The sequence below is a fragment of the Cervus canadensis genome, chromosome 1 (assembly GCF_019320065.1).
Source record: "Cervus canadensis isolate Bull #8, Minnesota chromosome 1, ASM1932006v1, whole genome shotgun sequence".
In the NCBI taxonomy this organism is placed as follows: domain Eukaryota; kingdom Metazoa; phylum Chordata; class Mammalia; order Artiodactyla; family Cervidae; genus Cervus; species Cervus canadensis.
The window spans coordinates 92,913,155-92,935,196 of NC_057386.1; the positions used below are offsets into that span (position 1 = coordinate 92,913,155).

General features: G+C 34.2%; 1 protein-coding gene across 9 annotated transcripts in view; it reads right to left on the reverse strand.

Annotated features, from left to right (window-relative positions):
• KIAA1109 (KIAA1109 ortholog) overlaps positions 1-22,042 on the reverse strand; it is a 196,994-nt gene that overhangs the window by 116,065 nt on the left and 58,887 nt on the right. For 8 of the 9 annotated variants that reach the window (XM_043487162.1, XM_043487179.1, XM_043487185.1 and 5 more), the window contains 9 exons: positions 20,546-20,724; positions 20,272-20,378; positions 19,064-19,269; positions 16,427-16,654; positions 15,512-15,649; positions 8,003-8,182; positions 5,116-5,244; positions 3,052-3,171; positions 2,049-2,329 (listed from right to left, as the gene is read on the reverse strand). In XM_043487162.1, the coding sequence (XP_043343097.1) occupies positions 2,049-2,329; positions 3,052-3,171; positions 5,116-5,244; positions 8,003-8,182; positions 15,512-15,649; positions 16,427-16,654; positions 19,064-19,269; positions 20,272-20,378; positions 20,546-20,724 (1,568 nt within the window). The remainder of the gene's footprint in view (positions 1-2,048; positions 2,330-3,051; positions 3,172-5,115; positions 5,245-8,002; positions 8,183-15,511; positions 15,650-16,426; positions 16,655-19,063; positions 19,270-20,271; positions 20,379-20,545; positions 20,725-22,042) is intronic. The other variant, XM_043487171.1, reaches the window with a different exon arrangement.

Genomic DNA, 22,042 nt, shown 5'->3' on the forward strand with positions numbered 1-22,042 from the left:
CACTATCACCCTCCTCTACCATCTGACCTATCAAAACAGGCACTGTCTTCATACCAACTGGCTTCCAGGGCAACAGTGCACAAAGAAACCAAAATTTTTTTTAAACAATATTCTCCACACATGAGTTTTCTTACTAAGATTTATAATATACCAGTATCTTAAATAAACCTAAAAGATTAATGTAATCTCAATAAAAACCTCAATAGGATTTCTTTTACTAGAAAAACAGTTCTTTGGGGAAGATTAATAGGTGAAAATATCTAAACATTTTGTGAAATGAGTAGGTGTTAAGTATTAGTTTTTTTTTTTTCTATATTTGAACAGATATTTGCAAAAAAAAAAACTATTTACATCCTTGGCTTTATTAATGCACACACACCATAAAAAAAAAAAATCCAGATGGTTTAGAGTTTTATGTTAGTAAAAAAAAAAAGAATAGTAAAAAATAAAATACAGGGGTCATGTGATTACTAGCAAAGAAGTGCTCTCAAATTAGTACAAAAAAATTATAAAACGGAAAGGTGAATACATTTGAATACATAAACTTAAAATCTATTTAACATAAGAAAAAATAAATGAAACTGCAAAATATCAGTAACAGGGATCAAAAAAGGGCAATAATCTTTATAGAGTTCTTAAAAATTGGTAAGAAATACACCAAGATCCCAATAAATAAATGTATATAGGATACTAGCAGGTAATTCACAAATGAGGGAAAATATCTAATAAATATCTGAAAAAAAAGTATTAAATAATCCCAAAATAAAGAAATGCAAAATAAGACAGAGATACCACCTTTCAGTTACTGTAAAACACTCAGAGGGTGGCAAAGGTGCAGTAAGACAGAGACTCTCTTAAACAGCCACGGGGAATATAAATTGAAAAGCGTCCAGGAAGTAACTTGGGAAAGCATATCAAAAGCTCAGTCTTTAACAGTCACACCCCCTTCTGAGGAAACTATTTAAAGGATATACCCAGAAATTGTGGGAAAAGCCATTTACAATGAAAAATTTAGAAACAATCTATATATTTAATATATGGGAAACGGCTAAGTACAGCTCACAGACCCCAGCCTTCTGACTCAGGAAAAACAAGCTGCCAAAGGGCTGCAGCCAATGAAGAACCAGACAGCCTCCCCAATCTCCTTTCCTCTATAGAAGCAAGACCCTCTCCTTTATTCTCCAAACTTGCCTATGTTTCGCCAAAGTCTGCTTGTCTTGAATTGCAATTCTTTGCTATTCCCCCAAAATCTTACTTTGCTGCTGGTAAAAACAATAAAAAAAAAAAAAAGAGTTTTGCTTTTTTTTTTTTTTAAAAAAAAAGGTAACAATTACAGAAATGCAGAATTTTAAAGTGCAAATACAGGATGATTTCAAGCTTAACAGAAATACATTAAAAATACTGGGAAGAAATGTAACAAATTCAATGTGGTAGGATTATGATAATTATTTTCCTTTATTTCTTAATAGTTTTCTCTATTTTTAAAACAAGCTTTGTAAACTTTATAAACTTAAGAAGGGAAGAGATGAGGATGGAAAAAGTCATACTATCATTTTAAACAGATGTAATTCAGTAAGAAGCTTTGGAAACTATTTAAAAATTATTTCTTAAGGTTTAGGTACTTTTTGTCTTCCCTGCAACTGTGAAGACCTACAACAGAAGTTTTGTAGAATAAATGGTGATTAGTAATGGTGTTTTCTAGGAATGACAAATTGGAAGTGGAGGGCTTTGGTGAGAAAGAAGGGGTGTAAATGCATTACGAAATGTTATGGGGGGCAGTAATTTATATTTGTTTCACTGTTGACACACATAGCATGGGCTTAGAAACATATCAGAAAATATTTTTTTCCCAGCAACCGCACCATCAGAGATGATATATACTATGTGATTATTTAAATATCAAATTCTTATTTACTCACTGAAGTGTACCCAGCACAATCACATTCAGTCTTTAAGATGTTCTTATTTTATTCCTAGCAGTAGGATTTCCTCTATAATTATCTAGTACATCTCATTGAACTTTATTACCATTCCTAAATTTCACTTACCTCTTAGTTCTGGCATCATGAGTTTCTAAGAAATGTCTTTGGGCCTCATGTTTAGAATGATGATCAGCAGCTAATGCAATATCAACAGTGATAAGTCCTAAGTTGGCTGACCCAGCTTCAAGCCAATAGGCCCTCCGAAGTACTGCAGGCTGAAGTCCAACTCGGGAATTATTTAACTGTTCAATGTATTGTCTCACTTGAAAATCCTGAATTGCAGCACTTATTCCTTCCCCAACTGACTGATTGTGGAGATTACAGTTTGCAACCCGAATTGCACCCATCTAAAGTTGAATGAAGAAAAAGAAACAAAACTGTAGTTTCTGTATTTTTAAGCAACTTATTACAGTAAACTATAGAATAAGTAATTATTTCAAATAGTCAGGCTATTTGAAATAAGTAATTATTTCAAATAGCCTGACAAATGGAAGAAAGAAAGGAAAAATGAGAAAGTGGAAACAGAAAAGATAAAGCAACAGAATAAAAATAAACATTAAAATTTAAAAAGAAGGTGAAAGGAGAAGACTATAATTCCAAATGAAATGAGAGGAGAAAAGAAAAATAAGAAGGGCAGCAACAGATGAATCACAGACTCTCAATGCCTGATTTTCAACAGTAACCCTTAAAGCAGCGGTGGCAAACAAATGTTTCCAGGAGCCAGGCAAGACGTTAAATAAATAAAGCCTAAAGGCATTCAAAATTAAATCGTCTAAAAACATTACGAGTTTATGTTCCTGTCATAAAAGCAACCTACTAGTTTATATTCCAGCCATAAAGCAAGGTTATAAAAATTCAGTAAAAGAAAAAAGTATTGAAAGTATGTCTTAAAAGAAAATAAGACTGGAAAAGAACACAGGTGAATTAAAAAATAGAAAGCTCCCTCCTAGAATGTTGTAGTATTCTGCGATGGCAAACTAAAAATATGTGATTTACTTCAAGAAATAGAGGTTTGGTTTGGCTAAGAGGAAAAAGGATTACACTGACCAAGAAACAGACAAATGTGTACCTTTATATTTGTAGCACAGCCATGCTCCACAATATAAATGTCGGCTCCATCTACTGCTAAACGAGTCATGGTATACTTCAAGTCATCTGAGGTTGGACAAGGCCCCGGAATACAACTCAACTAAAATGAAATGGATTCAACTCTTAATTCTTCACCATCAATTAATTATTTTGATATGTAAGTGTGCTTATTTAACAAAACAAAATTCTGGTTACATGTGTATTTTAAATTAGCAATTTCACCTTTTAATAATGATAAATTATATATAGATATATTTATAATGAGAAATGAAACAATGAGCATTTAAATTCTTGCCAATTAAGAAAACTAACTCATAAATAACCATATGTCACTTTCATTCAAAAGTGACAACATTAAATTGACAGAATAGAAACCTAATTTCTTATTAAAACTCAAAAAGAATAGCAAAGTAAACTGATAAACAATATCACAGGTTTATATGAACTGTATAGGAATTCAAAGTTTTAAGATTTTAAGAGTATTTCATACTCCATACACATGCACATTTTTATACATCCACAAATATATGAACTGTAAATGTTACGCTGATATCTTGAAAAGTCCACACACACTTATTTTTGTTATTTTATTATTTATTCCTAAAACATAGATTTAGTCATGATTAGGTTGGAAGATAACATACACATCACCTTCAATGAACTTCTTTGTGAAACAGCAGCTCTGAGTAAAGTACCAACCCAACAGCATGTACTCTGCTCATCAGTAGCAGAGCCAGGACTGCAAGGAAGGCGTCTCATATGAAAGTCAGTGTTCTATACTAATGTATTTCCTCCACACAAGATAGGCCTTTTAAAAACTCTGATCTAAAATGACAGAATATCAGGGGCTGCAAGTAGTGGCTGACTGCAAAGGGTTACTAAGGAATTTGCTAAGGTGACAGAAATGTTCTAGATCTTTCTTGGCGGTAATGGCTACATCAGTACCTGTAACATTTCTCAAAACTCCAACTTAAAACGGGTGAAACTGTATGGAATTTACGGCTCAATGAAGCTAATTTTTTTTAAAAATTACAATACAACTTAAAGCTTTCAGTATTAAAAAAATAATAAAGGGAGGAGATGCCTACAACATAAACAAATCACCCATAAGAAACTAATGACTAAGGAACCAATACCCCAGAGCCTGGTGGTGTGTTTATAACAAGAAAAAAGTAATTTTTATCACCAATTATAGCTGTTTTATTGATGATAAATAAGCACAGGTTACTGATTTTTTTGGATATAAAATTAAAAGCTGAATGAATTATTTCCAATTCACAGTAATACAATAGCAAACATATGGTTTGTATACAAAAGAAAAAAGAAAGGAAAGACACAGAGAAAAGAAACTGGAAAGAAAAGCCAAATTGTTAGAAATGGTTATCTCTATGATGCAGAATTGGGGTCAGCTATTTTTCTTTTCTGAAACTGCACTGTTTCAAGTTGCTCATTTCTCAAATGAACATACTTTAAAAAATGTTCCACACCCCAAATTCATAAGGAACATTCTTTACTACAAAATAACACCCTGTATCTCACTATACATGATTTCAGGAATTATTATCAACTTCCTACAACCCTCTTCAAAGTAGTGTAATAACCCTTAGCCGCAGTAGTGCAATGCTGCAGAAAGAGCGTAAGATTTAGGGTCAGGAAACTAGGCAAATGCCCAACATCATTAATCACATTCTAGGAGAACATGTGTGTTCCAGAAGGGTCTGCCAACAATGTCATGCAAGGAATTCAACCTTCCTTCTCCACTTTCTAAATCTTCTACATAAGTACACAGCTATATCCCGAAGAGTTAGTGTAATAATGCAGAAAGATGTTAATGTTAACAATAAAAATTTAAGAGATACAATTTTATAATATCTCCATTTACTTGTGAGTGTATGCTTTAAGAATTACCTCATTTTAGATATTTACAACTAAATAAAAATGACTATAAATTAGCAAAATAATTTTATTAATTGAAAAAACTGAACTTTCATTTTGAAAAAAAAACATAAATGTTTGTAATACTGCTAACATATTTTTAACATACCTTGGATTCACAGAAGCGTCGATCAATTCCATGCTGACATACTACTACTGATTTTGGTCTTTCCAGTTCATACTCTCGACATACCACATGAAAAATAAATGTCTGTCCCCACTCCAAGAGACAAGCCAGCTACGAATAAGCCATGACAGGTTGACAACACTGTTAGTGTCCTAAACAAGTGTTCACAGTTCAAAAGTTTATCAAGAATATTAATACAACTTGAAAGAATCCAAACAGTGCTTTATACCTGCTATATAATCTACTTGTTAGCCAATATCATTTTTCTACCTTGACATCATTTATAAGCTTACGTTACTGTTCATTTGTAAATGACAAAATGCATTGCCAAAATGAAAAATCATTTCAACTGAAAAATGAAACTTCAGCAACCTCTAAAGCCAGTTATTTTTCTTAAAGGTTTTATCTTTCTTCTTATATGACTACTCCGAATTCTGTGCACAGAAAAGCACCTAGAATTCTTTATCTGACAATAAACCAAGGTTCAAAGTGAAATTTATATCTACTAAGCTAAAATTTTAGAAAATCAGGTATTTGAAGATTAAAAGAACTTTCATGAATAGAAGTTTAAGTATATATCAATTTTCATCAAATCCTGAGTTTTTAAAAAATCTTAGGGTCATAATTTATCAGTTTACAATAAACACTGAGCCAGGGGTATACACTGTATTATCCCTGCCCCCCAAAAGTACATAATTTAAACTCTCAGAAAATATGAGTTTACTTTTAAAATACACAAAGACTAGAATAAACACTAAAAGCACCAATGGATTCATGAACCTTAAGAGAAACAGTGATGCCAGGATTTCAGTGTGGAAGAAAGAGAAATGTTTCAGCTTCTAATAAAAGCTGAGATTCTAGCAATCTTTAGATTAAAAGAACTGTGTCCAGTCTTCAAGAGTCAGCATGGCTTCACTGCATGCTTGTTAGGGAATAAGCTGTTTTTATTACATGCTTCAGTTTTTACTTACAGATTTAGAGACAGAAAATGGCAGATACAAAAGTTATGAGGTATGTAAGCACTAAATATTTGTTTTCAACCATTACTATATGTTTATTTCCATCATTTTTATATTAAATATCTTTTTTCAATTCTACTTATTTTCCTACTATTTCTAGAATCTTAATTTTTGTTTCCCTTCAAATATTTCCTTCAGATATAATCAATACAAGTTATCTAGTCTGGTGGCTCAGTGGTAAAGAGACCACCTGCCATGGCAGAAACCTGGGCTTGATCCCTGGGTCGGGAAGATCCCCTGGAGAAGGGAATGGCAACCCACTCCAGTATTCTTGCCTGGGAAATTCCATGGACAGAGGAGCCTGGTAGACTACAGTCCATGGGGTCACAAAGAGTCAGACAATACTTAGCAATTGAACAACAACAAACAAGTCTTTATTTATCTGCAGGTTGCCACTATTACCTCTAAATTACATGTTTCACACTCATTTTGTAATTCTACTAAAAACTGAGTATGTACATGTCTACCACATTTCAATCTTTTGAAACACTAATTATGAAATGCATATTATAAACACAGGCATACCTCACAGATACTGTGGATTTGGTTCCAGACCACCACAGTAAATTTGCAACATTGTGAATATCACAATAAAGTAAGTCACAATTTTTTTGGTTTCCCAGTGCACATAAGTTATGTTTACAAGTAACTAGTAGTCTATCCTGTGTACAACAGCAATATATCTTAAAAAAAATGACATATATATCTTAATTAAAAGGCACTTTACTGTTAAAAAATACTAAACCGAGCCTTTGATGAGTCATGATCCTTTTGAAATAGTAACTAACATAAAAGATCACTAATCATAGATCACCATAACAAATACAATAATAATGAAAAAGTCTGAAATAGTGCAAGAATTAGCAATATGTGACACAGGTACATAAATTGAACAAATGCTGTTAGAAAAATGGTGCTAACAGACTTGCTTGATGCAGCATTACCACAAACCTTCAATTAAAAAAAAAAATCCAAAAAAAACACACACAACCAGAAAGCAAAATCTGTGAAACACAAGAAAATGAGGTTTAACTGTATTTGTCTCAACAAGTGAAGTTTTATAGTAGTACAGACATTTCACTAAATTTTAATGGCCCATTTCTATAACTAAGGGTTACAGTCAGCCCTCTGAATCCTTAGGCTTCACATCTGCAGTGGGCTGAATCCATGACTGGGTGAACCTGTGGATGCAGAACCTTTGTCAGGGAGGCTGACAGTAACCCTTAAGCCCTCTGAGATTCCTAAACACTAAGTGGGACAGTGAGAGGGAAGGAGAATTTATCCAAAGGGATTACAACTAGTCTTCTACATGAGATTTTCTGCCAATAAATTCATTGTTATTTTTCTAAATTAGTATCCATATCACTAAGTGCAGATTCAAATGATGCTACCTTGCTTTAGGACCTGACAAGTAAAGAAACATGCTACCTTAATATTATAAATGCCCCCTTCAAATCCTACCTAAGAAATACACAAAAAAGTAAAGTTCTCAGAAAATTATCCAATGTACTGGAAAAACAAGATTGTCCCAACAGTGGAGAGTCAAGTAATATAATTTTAATAATATATAACTTGATTTCCAGAAATTTCTCATCCTGAGTGCTTCTCAAAAAAAGTCTTGAATTCTTGAAAATATTACACAGGACTATAAAAAACTACACCCATCAATTTTATGTGGCCCAGAAAACTGAAACTTGTCTCTGACTCATCCATGACTAAGAAAATTCTTAGTGGCAAGTGGACGTAAAATGAATATTCAAATGGGCATACAACTTTTTCTTGGGGAGGTGGGTCAGTAAAGGAAAAAGGAAGTAAGTCAGGAGATAGCATTCTGAGACCTGAGAACATACCTGTGGTGCTGTGACCTTAGCTGTAAGGCTTCCAGCCTGCACATCAATTAGCCATGCGTATTCTAAGGAATCACTTCCCAAAGGAAGACCTTCCGCTGAGAACATAGCATGTGCTCTCAGTTGGAGACCTGACAAATTGATGTGACCTTCCCTGAGCACTTCATCCACAGGCGGTCGCTGCTGAAAACAATAAGCACAAGAAAAATCAGCATTTATAATTGCTAGTTGCCTTTTCCCCCCGAGACAAGTGGTAAAAACACACTATCTGGAAAATAAGACTTTAGGATCCAAAGCTCTTAACACAGCCTTGTATCCATAAAAGTAGTCTGAGTTCAGCTACTTTAGTGACATTATCTGTAAAAGCCCAACTGCAAAGCAAGACAGCAAAGTCTTAAAAAAAATGCAGATCTCTCTTTGGTAGGCACCTCAATAAATAAAAAGAAGTATTCTGACTTACAGGGAATGTGAAAGACCAATCTTTTGTGACAAGACAGGAATCATGAGATTAAAGTATCAAAAAAAAGAAAATAACATGGAAGAAAAAAGACCCATTAAGACCATAATGAGGAACTAGCAAAGAAAACCATCTTCCAAAAAGATTTTGAGAATTATGTAAATATTAAAAGGAGAGATCTCTCTTACAGAGAATAATTATATACTCATAACTAAAAAGCATCAACATTTCAAAGAGAAAATTTCTAACACTTATTCAGAAAGCTAAAGGATATGTCCTAAAGCAGGACGTTCCATGGAACACTAGGTTCACAGATTGTTATTAGGAAAAAAGAATCAAGTAAGTTTGGTAATGCCCTAGCCATCGGTCACCAACTTTTATTGAATCTACCTCCCAGCCTCTCACAAATGCACTGAGTTTCTTTCAGCTTCCTGCTATCATCCTGATTCAAATAATACAACCTCTTGCCATGATCTCCCAGCATTTACTTTTACATTGTTCTGCTCCATACTCTACAAGAACACCACAGAGATCTTTTAAAAAGGCAAGTTTTACCATGTTCTTACCTAAAGACCAGAGATCAAATTATCAACATTTGCTGGATCATGGAGAAAGCAACAGAATTCCAGAAAAACAACTATGTCTGTTTCACTGACTATACTAAAACCCTTGACTGTGCACATCACAACAAACTATCAAAAATTCTTATTTAAAGAGATGGGAATAGCAGATCACCTTACCTGCCTCCTGAGAAACCTGTATGCAGGTCAAGAAGCAACTGTTAGAGCCAGACATGGAACAATTGACTGGTTCAAAACTGGAAAACGACTATGACAAAGCTGTATACTGTCACCCCACTTATTTAATTTATATGCAAAGTACATCATGAGAAATGCCAGCCTGGATAAATCACAAGCTGGAATGAAGACTGTTGGAAGAATTAGCAAAAACTTCAGATATGCAGATGATACCATCCTAATGGGAGAAAGTGATAGGGAACTAAAGAGCCTCTTGATGAGGGTGAAAGAGGAGAGTGAAAACGCTGGCTTTAAACTCAACATTCAAAAAATGAAGATCATGGCATCCAGTCCCATCACTTCATAGCAAACAGATGGGGAAAAAGTAGAAATAGTGACAGATTTGATTTCCTTAGGCTCCAAAATCATAGCATGTGGTGACTGCAGACATAAAATTAAAAGATGTTTGCTCCCTGGAAAAAGCTATGAAAAACCTAGACAGCATATTAAAAAGCAGAGACCTTTGCTGACAAAGGTCCATATAGTCAAAGCTATAGCTTTTCCAGTAGTCATGTACGAATGTAAGAGTTGGACCATAAAGAATGCTGAGCCCTGAAGAATTGATAGTTTCAAATTGCGGTGCTAGAGAAAACGCTTCAGAGTTCCTTGGACAGCAAGGAGATCAAACCAGTCAATCCTAAAAGAAATCAATCCTGAATATTCACTGATTCTGAAGCTGAAGCTCCAATACTTTGGCCAGCTGATGCAAACAGCCAACTCAATGGAAAAGACCCTGATGCTAGGAAAGAATGAAGGCAAAAAGAGAAGAGGGCGGCAGAGGATGAGATGGTTAGGTAGCATCACCAACTCAATGGACCTGAATCTGAACAAACTCCAGGAGACAGTGGAGTACAGAGGAGTTTGGCATGCTGCAATCTATAGCGTTGCAAAGAGTCAGACATGACTTAGTGACTGAAAAACAACAGTTATCTCAAAGCCATTACATGCTACCAAAGCACTTCATTCATTTCCTTGCAGCACTTTTTACACTTGAAATTATTTATCTTAATTTTACCATGACAGTATTTTTAGTGTGTATGTGCAGGTCATCTTACAGCGTTAATGTTCCTTGTTTCAGCACAAATTTTGGAACCTGCATTCATTAAAAAGTGTTTTTAAGGACAGGGCTAAATTGAATTCAAATGGTATTTCAAAAGGTCATTTCAAATTGTGACTATAATAAAAGCTCTAGAGAGTCTTCTGATACATTTTTTGTCCAAGATGTGTGATAGTGTATAAAATCACCTATCTCCAGGCATCAGTTCCCTTCTATTTTCTGTGAGGCAGCTGCAAAGGATGGTCAATGAAGCTCACTTCTGGCATTGAGATTCTATAATTCTCAATATAAAGTTTTTGATAGCTTTTCTTGAGTTCAAAGATACATGTGGATCTTGGCTTAGTTGAATCAATACTGCTCAAATGTCCACATCACCCAAAGCAATCTATAGACTCAATGCAATCCCTATCAAAATTCCAATGCCATCCTTCAAAGTATTAGCAAATAATCCTAAAATTTGTATAGAACCACAAAAATCCCAAATAGCCAAAGTAACCTTGAAAAAGAATAAAACTGGAGGCATCATACTCTCTTACCTCAAACTCTATCACAAAGCTGTGATAATCAAAACAGTATGGTATCAGCATAAAAACAGACACATAAATCAATGGAACAGAATAGAGAGCCCAGAAATAAACACACATATATATGGCCAGTTAATTTATGACAGAGGATCCAAAAATATATAATGAGGAAAGAAGAGCCTCTTCAACAGACAGTGCTGGGAAAACTGGGTACCACATCTTAAAAGAATGAAACACAATCACTATTTTATACCACACACAAAAATCAACTAAAAATGAATTACAGACTTGAATGTAAGACCTAAAACCATAAAACTCCTAGAAGAAAATATCAGCAGTAGACTCCCTGACATAAGCTTGGTGATTATTTTTGAATCTAACACCAAAGGCAAAGCAACAATAGTAAAATATACAAATGGGACTAAATCAAACTAAAATGCTTCTTCAAAGGAAAGGAAATTATCAACAAATGGAAAGGCAACTATCAACAAATGGAAAGGCAACCAGCAGAAGGAAAAAAATATTTGCCAGTCATAAATCTGATACAGGGCTAAAATCTAAAATATATAAAGAATTCCTACAACTCTGTACCAAAAGGCAAACAATCCAATATAAAAAATGGTCAGAGAATATGAATATTTTCCCAAAGAAGGCATGCAGATGATCAACTGACACATGAAAAGACGTTCAATGTCACTAAGCATCAGAGAAATGCAAAAGAAAATCACAGTGACCTATCACCTCGCACCTGTTAGAATGGCTATCATCAAAAACAATTAACAAATGTTGGTGTGGATGTGAAAAAAAAAAAAAAACACAAAAAACCCCTCGTGCACTATTAAGGAGAATGTAAGTTGGTAAAGCTACTATCGAAGATAATGGTGGTTCCTCAAAAATTAAAACAGAACTGCCATATGATTCAGCAATTCCACTTCTGGGTAGTTATTCGAAGGAAATGAAACAACTAATTCAAAGAGATACATGCATCCCCATGTTCACTGCAATATTATTTACAATAGCCAAGATATGGAGACAACCTAAGTGTCTGTCAGTGGATGAATGGAAACAGAAATTATAGTGAGTATATATGTACAAATGTCAATCCTGAAGGAAATCAATCCTGAATATTCGCTGGATGAACTGATGCTGAAGTTGAAGCTCCAGTACTCTGGTCACCTTATGTAAAGAACCAACTCATTGGAAAAGACCCTGATGCTGGGAAAGATTGAGGGCAAGAGGAGAAGGGGACGACAGAGGATGAGATGGTTGGATGGGATCATCTATCTAGATGTATTTGTCACAGGGACCATCCAAATGTATTTTCCAAGAATGCTGGATGCCTGCATATGTATCTGTTGTTAGTGTATTAGAATACCATCAGAAAGTCAACTATTTATGACTTCTGAAAGACATTCTACCTACACAGACACTTAGGTGAGTTTATCTGAGTTACTTCACAAAGATAATGCAGCTCATTCTTTGGAAAATGCTAGAAAATAAAGGTTGATTTCCTGGTACTTCAAACCCAACATGATCAGAAACTCATACTCTTCTCCTGTAAAGCAGTTCCTCCTCCCGTATTCTTTATTGTGCACTAGCTTGGTTAACTGCCCAAGCCAAAAACCAAACATCATCCAGGGTTATATACTTTCTCTCAACACTCGCTGTCAAAAAACCAAAAACATAAACAAACATGTGGATCTTGGGTTGTCCTAAAGGTAAAGACTACCTGGTACATCAGTAAAGACTACATTCTTAATTGTACTATGGCTTACATCACTCTGTTGGTTGAATTGTGTCCCCTACAAAGACATTCTTGGGGAAGGAAATGGCAACCCACTACAGTATTCTTGCCTGGAAAATGCCACGGAGGAAGGAGCCGCAAAGAGTCAGACAAAACTGAGTGACTTCACTTTCACTTTCTTTCACAAAGACATTCAGTTCCTAAGCTCAGGTACCTGTGAGTGTGATCTTATTTGGATACGATGTCTTGGCAAATGTAATCAAGTCAAAATGTAGTTACACTGTATTACAATGGGCCTTTGTCCAATTAACAGTGTCCCTGTAAGGGGAAAAGGTAAGACACACAGACTCATGAAGAGAATGCCAAGTGAAGATGGAGACAGAGATTTGAGTGATGCAGAACAGATTCCCTGTTTTGTAGCTGCAAAACAGGGAATGCCAAGGACTGTTAACCACCAAAGCTAGGAAAAGACAAGGGAGCCTTGAAAGAGGGCATGGCCCTGCCAAACACACTAGTTTCAGACTTGTAGGCTCCAGAACTGTGAAAGAGTAATTTTCTGTTGTTTTAAGATACCTAGTGTAGGATACTTCGCTTTGGCAGCCCTAATATAAAACTAATAGACATAAGATGATCAAGTAAAATGTATGTGGCTTCATAAGTCGGACACGGTCACTGACCCATCACATTAGATCCTTAGCCTTGAAGCTGTGCACTAAGACAAATGCTACCAGAAATAAGGAGCTACAGATGAGTGACCCAGAATTGAGTCTTGAGGGTAGTCACAGTGTGAAGCTTCCCATCATGAAAGAGTATTAGTATAGAGACAAAAGAAAAAAATATTTCTTAGAAATGCTAGCACTACAAAATGCAAGCAAATTAAGTAGATAAGCAAATTCCTAGAGAATATGTATAGACTATACTTGTCTTCGGCATGAACTATAAAGTGTTTGCCATCTGGGAAACAAAATGTCACTCGTGTCAATACTTCTATTACTGTCTTGATATCTCTACTCCATGAATTCCTCTTCTTATCACCATATAAATCACACTTTACACTTCTGTCTCTGTACAAGTATGCCAATAATTGTGCAATTAGGGGTAATATGGACCCTCATAATAAACTCAATAAAACATTTTTTATAACCAGGAAAGTCTTTTGAGAATGCAGTGATTAAGATAAAAGTTGAAGTATCATCAGTTACTCAAAAAATCAGAGCTACTCTCCTAAGAGTCTCAGAAATTAGCCTTTCTGAGAAGATATTTCCCTATTACCTTTATTAATTTCCTCAAGAGATTTGAAAAACAGAGATTGGTTTCTTCTCTATACATTTGCCTCTCAAAAACAAAACAAAACAAAACCAATCCTAATGACCCATTAATTACAGAAAGAAGGACCAGAGTTATTTTTAAGGTTTCACATGACAAGTTAAAATGAAAGTATTACACAAGTGAGAGCTTTGTGACGACAGACTAGTTCTGCATGCTAATTTTGGTGGCAGTTACACAAATCTACCCATGATGAAATGTCACAGAACTATGCATACATAGTGTACAAATGTCAATCTCCTGGTTTTTTTTTTTTTTTTTTACCATAATTATGTATGAGGTCAACATGGAGGAAACACAGAAACTCTGTACTATCTCTGTAACCTCCCATAAATCTATAATTTCTTGAAATAAAAGTTTTTTAAAAAAGAAACATGTTCTGTGGAAAACACTAGTATACATTAAATATTAAGTTTTAGCTACTACACTAAAATAATACAGTTTTATCGAATCCAGGTATCCCACATTACACGCAGCTTCTTTACCAGCTGAGCCGCCAGGGAAGTCCACTATAGCAGAAGAGTGCAAAGGGGTATGCTCTTTTATATAAGATGGTCAATTACTTCACAGAATCCATGGTGAGTTATCATTTGTTGATGATTCACAGTCAGATTCATCACCCTGTCTATAATTTTACTTTGTCTTACATCAAAATCCATCACAGCTCTAAAGCACACCACTTGACTAAAAGTAGGAAAGAGACTTAAAGAAGGGGTTGATGCCAAAAAAAGTCATTGGCATAAAAAAAAGAATAATAAAGTGATAAGGTACCCAGGAATGTAAAATATTCCCATTTGATGAATATCACCAGTTCTCTTCCAAAACAGCCTTAGGGATATCTTGAAGGTATTAACAAAGGACCTTGTAAGTATGTTGGATGAAAAGTAGTAATCAGTGTTCATGTAGATACGCGTGTTTTCAAGATTTATGGTTCAGTTTGGTTCAGTCACTCAGTTGTGTCCAACTTTTTGTGCCCCCATGGACTGCAGCATGCCAGGACTCCCCATCCACCACCACCATTTATGGTTTATGATACTGATTAACATTAACACTTGGACCTCCTTTCGTGGCTCAGATGGTAAAGAATCTGCCCGCAATGCAGGAGACCTGGGTTCGATACCTGGTTTGGGACGATCTCCTGGAGAAGGAAATGGCAACCCACTCCAGTATCCTTGCCTGGGAAATCCCATGGACAGAGGAGCCTGGCAGGCTACAGTCTATGGTGTCGCAAAGAGTCAGGCATGACTGAGTGATTAACATATAATATTACCACTTAGGTTGTGATTTTCAACAGAATCTACCAACATTCTATACAATTAGTTTTACCCTTTCATAAACATATAAGAGTGTCAGAAAGTATTTCTTACAATTTCTAAAAACAATAGATATATAATTGTTTGGGATCACATAAATAAGGAACAGCAGGGGAAAAAAAGAAAAGCTAAAATTCTTGAAACAATTCACACAATACAAAAAATACAGTTAAACTGAAGGTCCCTAATTTAAAAAGCTATACAGTCCATGCACAGAAGTTAACACTTTGTTTTCACCCCATAAATAGTAACAATAAATTTCCGAGTATCTACCACAACTCACTTTCACATTACCTGATAGTTATCACTGACAAACACATTCAGGGGTGACAGGACAAGTTGCAGCATGGTCTCCCTAAATCCTTTTTTCATCTCAAAACATAGTCTTTCCAAAAAAGCTGTAGGGCACTCAGGACCATCAGTTGTTCCATGCTAAAGTCAAGCAAAAACCACAATCAACATATAGAAAAATTAAAGACCAAGGAAGTACAGAAAAATAAAAATTACACTTACACAATTAAAAAATTTTGATTTTTTTCTAAAGGAAGAATGGTGCTTACTGACAAAAATAACTATTCTGTATCCCAGAAAAAGACCTTAGGTTAACTAAGCACCAGAGCTGATTTCTCTCCTGTGCGACCCTAGGAACATAATATGGACCCAATATGCAGCACAATGCTCCAGGGGCCACTCTCTCCCCATCTGGACTGACTCCAATGGCCACGGGTTCTTTGGGCAATATAAGAACCAACAGGCCCAAGGGTCATCTTTAGCGTAAACCAGGATACTATGGAGAATCCAAACCCGTGACACAATTCAACCTCCAGGGTCAAGGCTGAATCATGATTTTGTATAGTTCCACCAAAAGGTCCCAAACTGGTCTAGAGTCAGAGATAAAAGACTAAGTGTAAAGTCCTACGATATCCATCAGGCTAACTGTAAATCTAGCAATTCAACAACATGGAAAAATATTCTAAAGTTATACAGAACAGCAAAGAAGGAGCTAAAGTGAAAGAAGAAAAATAGGAAAATTGTCAATGATCAAGTGATCATGAAGAAAATAATACACTAGCTTTATAAAGACAAAAGGATAAATATAGAACAGTTTTGAATCTGAATTATTTCATGTAAGTATGTGCACACACTACATCACTTCCTATGCTAGGTAGATTTCATAATAGACAACTGTTTTGATATGCAAACACTCACAACAGGAAGACGTCCATGAACTTTGTACAAATTAACAAGTACAGTAATATCCCAAGGACGCAAGGTAAGTGGATGAATTGACTTTGCTGAACTTTCATTTTCTTTTTTGTCATTTTCCATCCCAACAGCAGTCCATCCAGAACTGGATGATGTTGACAGGGACAGAACGGGACTTGAAATAACCTCTTCAAAATCCATGTACATGTCATCTTCCCCAAAGTAGTTTTCCTATAAATATTGAGAATAAATTGCTATCAAAAGAGATATATATAACAATAATGTTTCACCTTAGAGCCTGAAATTTGTAAACTAAGCATTTCCTTATCCTATTTTAGAGTATTAGTCTATTTCCTAAAATGAAAACAAGATAAAATATCCAAAAAACTTTCAAGTTCTAACACTGATACTAAATAAAACATGTTAAAACTAAAGAGAAAAAAAAGTAATACATTTAAGATAGGTAACAACTCCAAGTGAGCACGACACTAAGGCAAAAACAAAAAACAGCTATGTGTTATCTATTCTTAATAAATGGAAGCAGAGAGTTCACTGGATTATAAATTATTTTATAAAATGTGTCAAAACTTAAAAATTTTTAATTTATTTCAGTAGATATTTCATACAAGTTCTGAATTAACATGATGAATTTGAGTAGTAATATTTAGTGTAATAAATGTTTGACACGAATAAAGAGTTGTTATAAAATCTGTTATCAGAGTCTGCATCAAAACATAATAAACTACTAACATAGGTAACAGAATTTACAAAGAAATTTAAAGTAAAGGCATATCTTTGTTTCTCTATGCTCTTTGTTCTTATTTTTGTTTATGTACTACTATGGAATTTTTTAGTTAAAACAACGGAGGTTCAATATACATGTGGTAATGCAAAAACAGTTAATACTTCTCTAGTAGTATTCAAAACTGATTTGTATCAATACAACCACCTACACCTGGTAACTAAATCATTGCTTACATTTAAATTAAAATAAAATTCAGCCTCTTCAATTTTAGATCCTTTATAAATATTCACATGTAATGCCAAAAAAATAAGATACTGAGAGAAATATTTGTAGAATATTTTAGGCCACAAAATGGTCATGAGAGAAAAAAATCTGTGTTTGTGTGTGTTTCCTCCCTTTGAATCTGAAGAATTACTCCTTTATTCCTTCAAGAATCTCTAAAATCTTAGGGGAAAAAAAAGGCAAACAGAAACCATAGGTTTCCAAAAATATTAAACACATTTTCCCTTGCATCTTTTACCTTAAATTGCATCATCTGATGCTCTATGGCAGTTTTTAATAAATATAGGATATCAAATATTGAGACCTTAAAAAATTTCAAAATTTATTTAGCTAGCACTTCTTTTAGAGAGCCTTTGTTAATCAACCTTGAGTGTCCATCCCAGGCCAACCTTGATCATACCAGACCTTTTCCAGAATTAATTTTTCCTGTTACTGTACATTAAAGGACTACTTGTTAGTTAAGCCTTCAATATCCAAACCTCTGCAATTGTGAAATTACAAAAGGAAGCAAATAAGTAAGCACTGATAAAGTCAGATTCACACAAACACCTGTGCCACAACTAACTCTACTGCTCATGATTGGTAAAATTTGGTCAATTCGTCTCTCTTTGATTATCAGATATAATAGATATCCAAGAGTACAATGAAAATCTAAAGCAAAGTGAATTTGCAAAATCCTGAAAAAATGAAAAATTTCATGAAGTAGCTGAATGTGATTCTGGACAACTGCTCAAATCACAGATAAAATATCAGCGATAAGTAAAAATCTGGACGGCTTAGAGAAGTTACCTATAAAAAAAAGTAAATCAACAAAAATTAGTGATGTTTTGTTGGGGTCTTTTTAAAAGCATGATTTGAGTATCAAAAGAATAAAAGCAAAGTCTAGAAAACTGAAAAAATGCTCAAATATTTTTCTCAAAATAGCATCTCTCCATAAACATGCTACAGACAGCAACCATAAAGTACTGTCATACTATACAATCATATTATATATTTCACTGGAAAAATTATCAAAATGAATCAACACTTGATTTGGTCTTTGCACAAAGAAGCAGTGCATATTTCTTCAGAGCCTAAATTTGTCCTACTCTGAAATGAATGCATTTTCACATACTTGCTTCAATTTTCAAGATAGAGCTCCAAATAACTCTTTGCTTATTATTTACCATGAAGTAAAATTGTTGGTTTTTAATGAACTCACTTGAAGTAGCCTTTTCCTGGTACAGATATCCTCAGATAACAAAGTTCTTTTATACTTCTGCTGCCACATTAATTACAATGTGTTAAAATTGTCCATGTACCTATCTATCCTGCTATAATCCTCTAGCCTATCTTCTTAGCAACAGATGCTGTATCATTTATCTCTAGCAACTAGCACAAAATTCCTAGAATACACTAACTTCTCAAAAAAATGCTAAACTGAACAGTTTTTAGCACTATTTTAAACAAATAATTTTATAATTGAGCCTATCACCACAAGTTCAGTCAACATATAGTATATCCTAAATGCTTTAAATCATAAAACTGGCCATTTCAAATGGTCTCAATATCAATTAGATGGTTAACTGCTTTTCCTACATTTAAAAATATGGACATTCTTTTAAAAATCTTACCTTAATACACAGAAAGGCATTTAATAGAGGTCCATAGAGAGTTATCTGAGAATCTGGAGAAAGTTCCATTTCTACATGAAGTTTATCAGGTGGAAGTTCTGAGGGATCAATAGGAGGACGTGAAGAAGCAGAGGGAGAAGAAACAACTCTGTCTGTTTTCTGAGATGGCCTTAACACAGACAGCATTGTTTCTTCCATTTCTGACACTGGAATAAATTGAGGGGAAAAAAAGAATAATGTTTGAGTGGAAAGGGGGAAAAAGATCTCTTAAAAGTTCTTCAAGGAACTATTCACTAAAAAATTCTATTTTGTAAATAGGAAAGCAACTAACACTGATAAAATGTCTCCAGTATATAGTGAAAACAAAACTGAAATGCTAATAATTAAAAATGCAATAAAGAATAGACTTCATTGACATACATACAAAAATACACAAATCCAGAAAGAGTTCCAAATAAGCCTTTGCTTATTATTATTACTACTACAAAGAATCAATAAAAGGTTTTCATTAACAACGGCAATATTCTCATCAAGTTCTGGCAATATACAGTAAAGCTGGGTCAGAATTAGGCTCTAACTCTACTTGGACATTAAACTATAAAGTTATTTTCACATAAACAGCTATACAAATGCACTGTGGCATTATCAAGACCTATATATAAGAAAGTTACAAAAACTATTCTTTAATACTTAACTAACCAGAAAAATACAAAGAAAATATTTTCACTAGACTCTAATTCCACTTTCAACCCAAATAAAGCCGCACTTAAGCCTCAGGGAAACTATAAATAATACGACAGCTGTCAAAATGCATTAAAGAAACTAACATTTTACAAAATCAAGCACTCTAAATCTATAGATGTACATATACCTGACTTCATACTCCAGCTCTGCCCACCAGACCTTGAGAAAATTATTCCTTTCTCTGAGCATATTTCCTCAACTCTACAATGACAATAATATTATAATATCTATTTCACAGAGTTGCTTTAAGGATTAAATGAGATAAAGTAAACCAAGAAACAGCGTGGTCTAGTAACTGATAGCAAATGTCCAAAGAAAGTTATGCAAAAAATCTCAGATGACCTGAAATGCATAATTATGTCAAAAGAATAGATGCATTTCCAAAAAGTTTTAATTTCTTCTTTGTATCCTTGATGTTTATCAATTTTGATATTTTAAGATACTGATTATACAGAAACACTTACATGACTGTTTCAGCTGTTCATCTGCTTTTTGTGGATAAATTGGATGCCATGTATAATCAATTGTAAGCATGACACTTGGGACAGTCCAGCATTCAACCCAACCAGCCCTTAGAAGAGTAAAAAATAAAGTTTCTAGTCAGGTACTTATTCCTTTAATTGTATTTAGATACCAGTTACATATAGACAAATTTTACTATTATTCTCTGAAAGAACTGAAAGCTTAATTTCTCCTCATTAACACAAAATACTTAAATCGCTAATATTACATACTTACTTTTCTTGAGTAATGTTCCGCCATTTTGGTTTAACTGTTTTCTGGCCACTTTGACATTCAGCAGGAATACCAGTATCATGAGTCATTTTATTGGGGTGGCAATTCTTTACCAGCATAAATAATGAGTATTTACTAGGGTGGCAATCTGGTAGAAACAAATGAAGGTCAACATCTTCACCCTAAAAAACAATTTATAATAACCCAAAGTAATAAAACAGGTACAGAAGTTTGTTAGAATACTATTTACAAAAAATTCTACCTGTAATACGCTTGAGGATAAATTCAACAAAAAATAAATCTGAAATTGCAAAAATACACTGAATAGTATGTAACTGGAATAAGATTTTACATTATCTGAAATTATGCTTAGAAAGTCAAGAAAAAAATCAGGGAAACAAACTGCAAAATTTTTAGAGAACAGTAAGAAGGTTTCCTTGGATATTTCACATATAATTCAGTTAAAAAAAAAAAAACAACTAAAAGTATCTAATATAAGCTCAGATGGAATATGTTCAATATTTTCATTAATTTTAAAAATATGATTGTCTATATATAGTAAGTCTTGGTTCCTCAACTGGCTTTTAAGGATTGTATCACAGGATCTTCACTGAGTTTCACTTTTTTCCCTTACAGATGCCCTAATCTTTGCTCATCTTGATGCCTGGTTTCTTAACAGGCAGCATAGTAAGCTTTACTGCCTGGGTCCAAATTCCAACTTAGCCACTCACTAGCTAATGACAAGTTACATAAACTCGCCTCCTCAGTTTCCTATTCCATAAATGTACATAACAACTACTTCAAGAAGGTTGTTCTGAGAATTAAGTGAATTAGTATACATAAAGCAATTGGAATAGTGTCTGGCACTAAGAAGATGTTAAAAAGTGCTGGCTGCTCGTACTATTGTTTCTATTTTTTACCACCATAACCTCCATCAACACTACAACTACTGTTGATTGTAAATACCTTAAAATTAGATGTACCATGAATTCTGAACTCCTAAGAGCTGGCTTTTGGATAAAAGGAAGAAGGTCCTTGTGTTTATTCCCTGAATTCATGGGTACAATTAGAAATAAAATACTGCTGGCCTTTGAATAATACAGGTGTGAATGCACAAGTCCACCTACACGTGGATTTTTTTTCAATGGTAAATACTACATTACTATACAATCTGCAGTTGGTTGAATCTGCGATGCTGAACCTTGGATACAGAGGAACCAAGGATATGGAGGTTCTAGGGAAAACCAACTCTAAGTTGCACATGAATATTTTGATGGCAGGGAGAGTCAGCACCCCAATCCCTAGACTGTTCAAGGGTCAACTGTACAAAAAAATGTACAATCTAGTTCACAGACTCAGTAAAACATTAGAGCTACAATAAACTCTTAAGAGAAAATAAAGATTAGTAACAGAGGTTAGAAATGAGCTCTAACAAAATGACTCAAGGAATTTTTTTTCATCAGCCAACTTCTTTTTAAGTGAAGTACAGTTACTTACAAT